The sequence below is a fragment of the Myotis myotis genome, unplaced genomic scaffold, assembly GCF_014108235.1.
Source record: "Myotis myotis isolate mMyoMyo1 unplaced genomic scaffold, mMyoMyo1.p scaffold_m19_p_7, whole genome shotgun sequence".
Classification (NCBI taxonomy): Eukaryota; Metazoa; Chordata; class Mammalia; order Chiroptera; family Vespertilionidae; genus Myotis; species Myotis myotis.
Genome location: NW_023416379.1, coordinates 45,036,498 through 45,048,700, shown reverse-complemented (window position 1 = coordinate 45,048,700; position 12,203 = coordinate 45,036,498). Strand labels below are relative to the sequence as shown.

General features: G+C 43.9%; 1 protein-coding gene across 3 annotated transcripts in view; it reads right to left on the bottom strand.

The window, feature by feature from the left end:
* COQ3 (coenzyme Q3, methyltransferase) overlaps nucleotides 1-10,510 on the bottom strand; it is a 30,210-nt gene extending 19,700 nt beyond the window's left edge. Inside the window, exon 1 of one of the 3 annotated variants that reach the window (XM_036316192.1) lies at nucleotides 9,791-10,510. In XM_036316192.1, the coding sequence (XP_036172085.1) occupies nucleotides 9,791-9,899 (109 nt within the window). In that variant the 5' untranslated portion in view covers nucleotides 9,900-10,510. Of the gene's footprint in view, nucleotides 1-3,342; nucleotides 3,363-9,790 lie in introns of those variants that run through there. The other 2 variants (XM_036316191.1, XM_036316194.1) reach the window with 2 other exon arrangements.
* Between the last annotated feature and the right edge of the window lie 1,693 nt (nucleotides 10,511-12,203).

Below are 12,203 nucleotides of genomic sequence, written 5' to 3'. Positions count from 1 at the left end.
CCCGCCTGCCCTGGCCAGCTGTGGCCTCCGCTCCAGGCAACAAAGTTTCAATTATAGAAGATAAATAAATCCCAGATACCTGCTTCCAGCCAGCCTCCACAGGGAGTTTGGGTGGCTGGAGGCAGTGGCCAGCCTGCAAACAGCCATCAGCCCCTCACCCAGGATGGCCACACCATCATGGGGTGAGAGTCCCCGCTGGAGAACTTGGCCAGCCTGCAAACAGCCATCAGCCCCTCACCCAGGCTGGCCAGGCACCCCAGTGGGGACCCCCACACTGAAGGTGCTGTGGCCAGCCTGCAAACAGCCATCAGCCCCTCACCCAGGCTGGCCAGGCACCCCAGTGGGGACCCCCACACTGAAGGGGCTGTGGCCAGCCTGCAAACAGCCATCAGCCCTTCACCCAGGCTGGCCACACCCTCATGGGGTGAGGGTCCCCGCTGGGGGGCTTGGCCAGCCTGCAAACAGCCATCAGCCCCTCACCCGGGCTGGCCAGGCACCCCAGCAGGACCCTCCTCCCTGAAGGGAGTGTGGCCAGCCTGAAAACGGCCCTCAGCCCCTCGCCCAGGCTGGCCAGGCACCCCAGCAGAACCCCCACCCTGATCCGGGACACCCTTCAGGGCAAACCAGCCGGCCCCCACCCATGCACCAGGCCTCTATCCTATATAATAAAAGAGTAATATGCAAATTGACCCTAACAGCAGAATGACTGGGAATGACTGGTCACTATGACACACACTGACCACCAGGGGGCAGATGCTCAATGCAGGCGCTGCCCCCTGGTGGTCAGTGCACTCCCACAGGGGGAGCTCTGCTCAGCCACAAGCCAGGCTGACAGCTGCCAGTATAGCAGTGGTGGCGGGAGCCTCTCCCGCCTCCTCAGCAGAGCTAAGGATGTTCGACTGCAGCTTAGGCCTGCTCCCCGCTGGCAAGTGGACATCCCCCGAGGGCTCCCGGGCTGCCAGAGGGATGTCTGACTGCCAGCTTAGGCCCAATCTCCCGGGAGCGGGCCTAAGCCAGCAGGTGGTCATCCCCTGAGGAGTCCCAGATTGTGAGAGGGCAGAGGCCGGGCTGAGGGAACCCTCCCCCCCACCCCCGAGTGCACAAATTTTTGTGCACCGGGCCTCTAGTATCAATAATAATAATAAAATCAGTCCTAAAAAGAATGATTTACTTCAATTGTTGTATAAATTTAACAAAACATGTATAGGGTCTACATGCTGAAAATCTATATAAAACACTGATAGAAGAAATCAAAGGCAACCTAATGAATGGTGAGACTTAATTGGTTTTTGAATTGGAAAACTCAATATCAATTCTCCCCAAAATGATCTATATGTTCAACACAATTTCTATCAAAATCCCAATAGCCTTTTTTTTTATAATAGACAAGCTAATTCTAAAATTTATATGAAAAGGCAAAGGAAGGAAGAAACTAAGATGGCGGCATAGGTAAACACCGGGAAATTGCCGCCTCCCACAACAATTGAAAATTACCGCAAAGGACAGAGCAGACATCATCTAGAACAACAGGAAGGCTGGCTGAGTGTAAATTCTACAACTAGAAGGAAAGAAAAGCACGCTGAGAGCCAGAGGAGCTGCGGAGGTGAAGTGCAGAGGTACAAGTGCAGAGGTACGGCAGCTCGCGCACGCGCGAGTAAAGGGGGTGGCACCTGAGGATGCGGCTGTCTTTTTGAATCACAAGCTCCCGACTGCTCTGAACTCCGGTTCCGGGAAGTCTCTGGGGACCCAGGACTCACGCAGGGAGAAGCTGGTCTGTCCGGCAGCGGGCGAACTTGAAGGCGGCTTTCCCTCAGAGGTGCTTGCAGCAATTAGCGGGTCACTGAGACCCGCGACTCCGGGCGGAGAATCAGCCATAGCTCCTTGATCCGCCCTTTGATTCCCTGAGACCCCGCCCCACCCAGGCTGCAGCAGAGGCTTTTGCATGTGAATGTACCTAACTGCAGCCGAGCCAGGCAGACCCGGAACTTCCAAGAGAAGGCCCAAGGCCCCGCAGCGGCTTGCATTGCTTCACAGCTGAGCCTCTTCGTGGCTCCTGCTGTGTGGCCTCAGGCAGAGGCTGAATTAGCACCTCCTTAGATCCAGGAGCCACTATACCCAGTGGTCAGAGGGGGACCATCCAGATTGCAACTCCTCAGATCCATAAGGGACACACTCAGGGAGCAGACTCAGTGAGCACCAAAGCCCCACTGAAGCAAGTCTTGCCCCAGAAGGGTGTCTTCAGCACAGAAGTTCTCCCACTTTAGACACAGCTGATTCTCACAGCCAATTGGCCTGGAGGTCAATTCCTCCCAGTGATCCTACAACAACCAAGGCACCAAGAGTGCACCAAGAGTGTCCACCCCAGGTAACTGGGGAGGCTGAGCCACTGGGCCCTACAAGACACCTGGCACGCAGGGCCACTCTATCAACACAGGGAAGCAGCCAAAATGCGGAGACAAAGAAACAGGTCACAAATGGCAGAAATGGAGGAAAGCAAACGACTGGATATAGAGTTCAAGGCCACGTTTATAAGGTTTTTCAAGAATTTTATGGAAACCGCCGATAAATTTAATGAATCCCTCAATAAGTATAGTGAGACCATGGAGGACATGAAAAAGGACCAACTAGAAATTAAGCATACGCTGACTGAAATAAAGAATAATTTACAGAGATCCAACAGCAGACAAGAGGATCCCAAGAATCAAGTCAAAGATTTGAAATACAAAGAAACAAAAAATACCCAACCGAAAAAGAAAAAAGAAAAGAGATTCCAAAAATATGAAGATAGTGTAAGGAACCTCTGGGACAACTTCAAGCATACCAACATCAGAATTATAGGGGTACCAGAAGGAGAGAGAGGGCAAGATATTGAAAACCTTTTTGAAGAAATAATGACAGAAAACTTCCCCCACCTGGTGAAAGAAATGGACTTACAAGTCCAGGAAGCGCAGAGAACCCCAAACAAAAGGAATCCAAAGAGGACCACACCAAGACACATCATAATTAAAATGCCAAGAGCAAAAGATAAAGAGAGAATCTTAAAGCAGCAAGAGAAAGACAGTCAGTTACCTACAAGGGAGTACCCATATGACTGTCAGCTGATTTCTCAACAGAAACCATGCAGGCCAGAAGAGAGTGGCAAGAAATATTCAAAGTGATGAATAGCAAGAACCTGCAACCAAGATTACTTTATCCAGCAAAGCTATCATTCAGAATAGAAGGTCAGATAAAGAGCTTCACGGATAAGAAAAAGCTAAAGGAGTTCATCACCACCAAACCAGCATTATATGAAATGCTGAAAGGTATTCTTTAAGAACAGGAAGAAGAAAAAGGAACTCTTACCATTTGCCACAGCATGGATGGAACTGGAGAGCGGATAAAATACCACAGGATCTCACTCATTTGTGGAATATAATGAACAACATAAGCTGATGAACAAGGACTGATCCAGAGACGGAGAGGCATTGATTGGACTGTCGGGCCTTGGAGGGAAGGTAGGGGAGGGTGGGGGTAAGGGGGAATGATCAACCAAAGGACTTATATGCAAGCATATAGGCCTAATCAATGGACATGGACAACGGGGGGGTGAGGGCATGAGCGGGGGGGGGGTTGGGGGTAGAGGGTAACGTGGGGACAAGGACACATATGTAATATCTTAATCAATAAAAAATATATTAAAAAAAAAGAAAGAAAAGGCAAAGGAAATAGAATAGCTAACATAATATTAAAGAGACTAGCCCTAGCTGGTTTGGCTCAGTGGACAGAGCGTCTGCCTGAGGACTAAAGGGTTCCAGGTTCAACTCTGGTCAAGGCACATGCCCGGATTGTGGGCTCAATCCCCAGTAGGGGGCATGCAGGAGGTAGCTGATCAATGAGTCTCTCTCATCATTGATGTTTCTATCACTGTCCCTCTCCCTTCCTCTCTGAAATCAATAAAAAAATATTTTTAAAAAAGGTACATATTATACAATTCCATTTATATAACACTGTTGAAATGACAAAATTCTAGTAATAAAGAACAGATCAGTGATTGCCAAGGGTTAAGGTTGGGGTTAGAGTCTGATTGTAAAGGAGTGGTACCTTGAGATTTCTTTGTGATTATAGAACAGCTCTGTATCCTGATTATGGTAGTTGATACACAAATTTTTACATGTGGTCACACACACACACACACACACACACACACAAATTTTTACATGTGGTCACACACACACACACACACACACACACACACAAATGAGTTCATGTAAATGTGGCAAAATCTAAATTAGGTCTGTACTTTAATTGTTTTTTGTTTTTTTTGTTTTTAAATATATTTTATTGATTTTTTTACAGAGAGGAAGGGAGAGAGATAGAGAGTTAGAAACATCGGTGAGAGAGAAACATCGATCAGCTGCCTCCTGCACATCTCCTACTGGGGATATGCCCGCAACCCAGGTACATGCCCTTGACCGGAATCGAACCCGGGACCCCTCAGTCCACAGGCCGACGCTCTATCCACTGAGCCAAACCGGTTTCGGCTGTACTTTAATTGTTTTATACTAATGTCAATTGTGGTTTTGACAATGTATTATAGTTAGGTTAAGATGTTATCACTAAGGAAGTGGTGAAGAGCATATGGAAATTTCTCTACTATCTTTGCAAATTCTTGTATTAAATTATTTCTAAATAAAAATTTTATTGATTGATTTTAGAGAGAGAGGAAGACGGAGAGAGGGATGTGGGGGAGAGAGAGAGAGAGAGAGAGAGAGAGAGAGAGAGAGAGAGAGAGAGAGGAAGGGAGAGGAAGGGAGAAATCCATTTGTTGTTCCACAAATTTATGCATTCGTTGGTTGAGTGTTTTTGTTTGTTTGTTTGTTTGTTTGTTTTTGGTAATCCTCACATGAGGATATTTTTTCCATTGACTTTTAGAAAGAGTGGAAAGAAGGAAGAGAGGAGGGGGAGAGAAACATCAATGTGAGAGAGACACATTGGTTGCCTCCCGCACACGCCCGACTGGGACTAGGCAACAAGCCTGCAAACCAGGTTCATGCCCTTGACCAGTAATCAAACCCGAGATCTTTGGAAGCGGGTGGATGCTCTAACCACTGAGAGACACTGGTCAGGGCTCACTGGTTGATCCTTATATGTGCCCCAACCAGAGATTAAACCCACAATCTTGGTGTGTAGGGATGACGTTCTAATCTGGCCAGGGCCAAGGTCAAAATAAAACATTTTAAATTAAAAGTACAAAGAGGCGCCCTAGGCTGGTTTGGCTCAGTGGATAGAGCGTTGGCCTCGGACTGAAGGGTCCCGGATTTGATTCTGTTCAAGGGCACATGCCCAGGTTGCAGGCTCGATTCCCCAGTAAAGGGTATGCAGTAAAGGGTGTGTGATGTTTCTATATCTCTCTCCCTCTCCCTTCCTCTATGAAATCAATAAAAGTATATTTAAAATCATTTATGGACTATAATGAACAACATAAACTGATGAACAAAAACAGATCCAGAGACAGAGAAGCATCGATCAGACCATCAAACCTCAGAGGGAAGGTAGGGGAGGGTGGGGGGAACGGGGAGAGATCAACCAAAGGACTTATATGCAAGCATATAGACCTAACCAATGGACACAGACAACAGGGGGATGAGGGCATGAGTGGGGGGATGGGGGGTAATGTGGGGATAAGGACACATATGTAATAACTTAATCAATAAAAAAAATTTAAAAAAAAGAAAAGGAAAAAGAGACTCACTACAAAGCATCTCTCTTATCCCCTGACTCCAGTTATCCAGTTTCTCTCTCTGGAGGCAACCAATGTTACTAGATTTGTATGTAAGCTTCCAGAGATATTTTAGACATATATAATTTTTGTGTATCAATTTCTTTTATTTTAATACAAAATATAACAAGTAAACACATTCTTCTACACCAGTGATGGCGAACCTTTTGAGCTCGGCGTGTCCGCATTTTGAAAAACCCTAACTTAACTCTGGTGCCGTGTCACATATAGAAATTTTTTGATATTTGCAACCATAGTAAAACAAAGACTTATATTTTTGGTATTTATTTTATATATTTAAATGCCATTTTACAAAGAAAAATTAACCAAAAAAATGAGTTCGCGTGTCACCTCTGACACGCACGTCATAGGTTCGCCATCACTGTTCTACATCTTACTTTCTTTTTAACCTAACAATGTATTTTAGGAGGTTTTCTTCATAACAAAGAACATTCTTTTTTTAGGGCTGATGCTAACCCATTATATGCTTATCTCATAATTTACTTGCACTGTCCCCTATTAATGGACATTTGTTTAGGTTATTTCTAATTTCTTGCTATTCCAAAAACATAAGACTGAATTACATAAGTAATTTCATATATGTATGCATGTTTGAGAGCACCTGCAGATAAAACCCCAGGAATTGTGTCAGATGGCATGTGCACTTATTCATTAGTAATTGCCACTGACAGATGTTTAACCCCACGGATAATAGATGAGAATTCCTAATGTTGGTTTCCCCACAGTGATAGCACATGGATAGTCACCATGAAATGTATTATCACACCTTCTTATCTTTGCTAATCTAATAGATGAAAATGGTATCTCCAAGTAGTGCTAATTTATCATGAGTTTGTGTCTTTCCTTAAGTATAATGGTGTGATGGTCTGAATGTTTGTGTCCTTAACCCCCCTGCCCCCCCAAATTCATAGTGTAACCCCCAAGGTGATGGCATGCGATGGGACCTTTGCAAGGTGATTAGCTCACGAGGGTGGAGCCCTCATGACTGGTTTGGTGGCCTTATAAAAGAGATCCCAGAGGACAGAACAAGAAGGCTCCATCTCTGAACCAGGAAGTGGGCTCTCACCAGATACAGAATCTTGGGTTTCCCAGTCTTCAGAACCATAAAAAAAAATTTCTGTAATTGCTAAGGCAGCCAGGTATTTTATTACAGCAATTCCAAGACAAATGGTTATATTATTTATATTTCATGTCTTGTCTTTATCTGTACTACCTACCTACCTGACTACCTTTTAAGACCCAGTTCAAATACGACCTCCTTTATGACTTTAGGTAGGTAAATGAGATATTAGATAATTATGTAAACTGTAACATATAGGTAAGGAATAAGGTATTATTATGAAACTGAGCCTCAGAGCCTTCCTGCTCTCTACTCAGTCATGACCGCTATCTCTCTCTCACCTCCCCTCTTACCTCCCTCATATCTAGCAAATTAGTCCCTCAGTCATTAGTATTGCCAGAATTCTCAAGGGCTTTAAAAAACACCTCACCGTAATTGAGAGAAACAAGTCAGTTTGTATTAATAAATAGGATGCTACCAATTCCTTCTCTACCAGAATCTGTGATCTTTCTTGTATTTGAGATTTTAAAGTAATGGAGGGAAATTTCATTTACTTCAAAAGTCATTTATCCAGCCCCTATAAGGTATCACATTGATAGTGAACAAAACCCATACCCTGCCAATATCTTAGGCCAGCAATCACCATTTATTATCTGGACTACTCTAAAGCCTCATGGAGCTTAGTCTTGCCTGCCTCTGTGCCACTTTCTATACAACTGCCAAGGGTTAGTTCTTAATTTTTAAAAAAATATATTTTATTGATTCCAGAGAGGAAGGGAAAGGGAGAGACAGAAACTTCAATGATGAGAGAGAATCATCAATTGGCTGCCTCCTATACAGTCCCCACTGGGGATCAAGCCTGCAACCTGGGCATGTGCCCTGAACGGAGATCGATCCCATGACCTCCTGGTTCATAAGTCAACACTCAACCACTGAGCCACGCCAGCCAGGCCAAGTGTTATTTCTTAAAAACAAGCCTGATTATGTTGCTTCTTCTGTCATTTCCCACTGTCCTCAAAATAGTCAACCACAGGAGGTATGCCTGGCCTTTCAGGACTTGTCATGGCCCAAAAAGTCTACTCTCTCATCCCTTGCCATTCTGCTCTCATTTGCAGCCCTCCATCTACACTACTTTTCAAGGAACACTTTGCAGTTTCCCAGAAACCTCCTCACAGATATTCAAGCTGGTGCCTTTGGCCACTCTACCGGCTTCTAAAACTGGCCAACTCTTTCAAGACAACTCCCTATATAGCCGTTTAAGAGGATTACATGATCCCAAATATGTATTAGGTGCTCCTTCTATGTTCACTCCCAATATTTGGAAATAGTTACACTGTATTTTTTTCTAAATTTCTGATTATAAAAAACATGTTTACTGAAATTAATTTCAAAAAGTATATGATTAAACAATAGATCACCAACTCCACCAGATAGTCACTACTAAAATTTTTATGTATCTCTATTCTATCTCCATGTATATAGCTCTACGTTCATAATACACACTGATTTATAACACTTTCTTAATACTATATCCAGGTGGATACACATTGATTTAAATCATTCCTTTTTGTTTTTTCATCCTCACCCAAGAATATGTTTTTATAGAGGCCTGGTGCACGAAATTTATGCACTGGAGGGGGGTGTCCCTCGGCCTGGCCTGCACCCTCTCCCAGTCGGGGTCAGCAGTCAGACATCACTCTGCAGTCGGGGACACCTCGCTCCTTACGGCCAACCTGCAGCAGAGGCAGGAGACTCCCACCACTACTGCTACGCTTGTCAGCGAGGCTCCCGCTGTGCTCACCAGCCATGACCTCAGCTTCTGGCTGAGCAGCACTCCCCCTATGGGAGCGCACTGACCACCAGCGGGCAGCTCCTGTGTTGAGCTTCTGGCCCTTGGTGTTTGTCATAGCCACTGGACATCCTGTTTGGTCAATTTGCATATTAGGGTTTTATTATATAGGATTGATTGGAGGGGGGGGCAGGAGGGAGAGAGGGAGAGAGAGAGAGAGAGAGAGAGAGAGAGAGAGAGGAGAGAGAACACGCAAGCTCCATTAGTTGCCTCCAGTAGATGCCCCCACCAGGGATTGAACCCAAAATCTAGATATGTGCCCTAACCAGGAATCCAACCCGCAATCCTTTTGGGGTATGGGACTACGCTTCAACCAAGCCACCCGGCCAGGGCTCAATCACCGTTTTTGTTGGCTAGACTAGTCTTCCCTGTATGAGAGGACCAGCGTAACTCTATTGGTGGGCCTTCACGTTTCCTTTTGGTCATTATATCCTAATCTTAGTTGTATCCTAACATTTTTTAGAGGCCCTTGAGCTATCATTCATTTTAAAATTCCCAGTGCCTGGCATGCAATGTTTATAAAATGAGCTTCATTAAAGAATAAACTTAACTTTCAGGTTAACATTGGGAGCAAATAATCTGTTTTCTACAAGCATCAAGTACAGTGCATTATTTTCTTAATCGCTGCCAACAGTCTGTTGAATTAACCTATTAATCAAAAAGTGGTATAGCTGCCTTAAATTATTCCTCAAGAGTGGCAGGACAAGTGCAAACAAGACACAATACAACGCTATTGTGTTTGTATAAGAGACAGCAGCTGGCGTCCCTTCCCGCAGGCGCAGGAAGAAAGCGCACAACGACCTTGAGACTCCGGCGCGCAGGCAGCCGGGGCTCCTAAGGAGCTCCCACAACCAAGTGGCGACAAAAGCCGCTGGCTCTACGGCGGAGGCCCGCGGGCTGCGCTCCCCTCGGCCGGGACGAGCCCTCAGCTCTTCTTCCCCGCCTCTGGGAAGGGGAGGGCGAAAGCGAGACCGGGCAGTGGGCACGGGTCTCGTCCAGAACCCGAGCGGAGCCCAGCGCCTGCCTGCAGCCCTCTCCGCGCCTGCGCACAGCAGCGGGTCCGCCCGCTGGGCGCGTGCGGGGGACCTCGGCACGTACTCACCCGCCGACGGGGTTAAACGAGAACAGTCAGCCTGTGTACCCCGAAACCTAGATGTACATACTCCTAAAGAACGGCTCCCGCAGGAGCTCAGCTTGCGCACTACCCACATCGCGACAGAGGATCCACGTCTTTTCCGGTCCCTCTGGTAAAAGATCCCCAGCAGAAAGGTTCCGGGATCACTCTCGCGCAGTCAGGAGTCCATCTAATCACGGTTGCACTTAGTGGATGTTTTATATACATAGCTATAGTTATTCACCCTCAACGTGTCAGATTGTGTGTGCAATTAAAGTATAGAATGTTTCTATTATCACAAACGAACTTAAAGATCCTTCTATTATGCCTATCCTATATGACATCATGGCCAAAGTAGCCATCAATCATGTTACTGCTTCCTGCTACGTCCTAGCCTTTCTTTTATTCCCTGGTAGCTCTATTTCATATTTAACAGATGTCTCCTAGGGAATTTATACTCCTGTTAGACACTCTTAGAATCTTAAAAGCATGGAAACTCTTCTCTAAAGAAAGAATTGTCAAGGTCAATGTCAGAGGGCCAAAAGTCTAAACCGAGTATTCTCTGCAAGTGACCTGACACTATTCTGGAAGGGCATACATTATATAGCAGGAGACTGTTAATTACCAAGGCTAGGCAAACTTCATTTAGAGCAAGAATGGTGATTTATAACATTTTACTTCTAAATATATAAAAGCCTTTCCTTGGGTAAGAAAAATAAATTTCCAGCATTAAAGGTAAAAAAAAGTCATTGTACATTTTCAAAGTTTTTTGAATTAGTAAAACTTACATAGTTCAATAATGGCCTTTCACTTACGGCTTCTTAGTAAAATATTGACCTCATTCTAAGAGTGGTTGTGGACCTCGGCCATCTCTTCAAAGCTCCTCTCTCAAGATGGCAGAAAGCTCTGCATAAAAGACCCTTGACCCTTTTGCATGTGTTAAATATTTGCTGGTGAGTAACAGATTCAAGAAAAAAAGCAAAGTGTATGATTAAGTTCTAAGAGCTTTATTTAAATGTACTTGCTTTGAATGTACCACCTCACTGAGCTTTAGAGCCTTCCCACATTTTCAGTTCAACAAAGGCAATCAGTAATTTGTTTTACTATCGAGAGGAAACAAAAGCTTCTTGAATACCCGCTAGTTTGACTCAATAAGCAAAACTAGCTCATATGGTTTTTCTCTACAAATGCAAAAGGCTTTCCCAGACACCTAAACCCGAGTTGTTTTGAAAAGATTTGCAGTTGTTATATGGTATATAGCCATTGTTGGAGTTAACCACCAGAGCATCACTATGGTATCGCCCATAAATGTGTTGTCAACTAGTCTACAATTTTACTATAAAAATAAAAATCTTTAATAATTTTGAAATTCAATTTTATATAAACTCTTTTCATTCAAGTTAAAGGTAATGTGCTCCCTTACAGCTAAGTTTTATTCCTTTAAAATGATATACTACTATATCCACTCAGAGTTTAATGTAAATTTTCACATAAATTGGTTAACTAGAATTATTAGAATTTTAACTTACCATAATCAGAATATGGCAGATTTAACCTATGTGTGTTTAGAGAACACTATACCTGATAAACTTTTATGGTATAAATGTAACTCGACATCCCATGTTAGCCCTGGCTGTGTAGTTCAGTGGATAGAGCTTCAGCCTGCACACGGAAGGGTCTCAGAGGGGTCTTGGGTATGATTCCTGGTCAAGGGCACGTACCTCGGTTGTGGGTTTAATCCCAGTCGGGCGCATTGAGAGGCAAGCAATTGATGTTGATTTTTCTCTCTGTCTCCTTCTCTTCCCCCTCCCTACCACTCTGTCTGAAAATCAACGGAAAAAGTATCCTCGGGTGAGGATTTTAAAAAATTAAAGATAAAAGTAGCATGAGTTATTTTAGGACTAATAAGAAGCCTATTTTCTCATTTAGGTTTAGACTTTACAACCAAATTCTACTTAATATTGAAGAACTTAAGGGCTTTAAGTGTTAAAGATCTTGGAAATAATCTAATTCCACCCTTATGTAGTTGAAGAAATTAAGGTCCATAATGATTAAGTGATTTGTCCGAAATACATCAAGTATTAGAATGAGGACAATCCAATAGATCGCTATTTCCATTAAACCATGATTAGTAGACCATTTTAGAAACTTCGGTAAATTAAAATAGATTTTAATATATGTAACAGAAGAAAAACTCAGTTTAAGTGAAAAGATTTCCAGAAGACAATATTATAGGAACTTTATAACTTACATAATTCCTATGTAAAAAGAAACTATGTTTGTGAAATTCACCTATTGTATATTAGAAAGATGCTAAAAAAGAAATTTTACAATGGCAGAAAACATACACTGAGATTCCACACCAATTTTTATTTAGATTTTGGGGCCTGAAACAAATCTT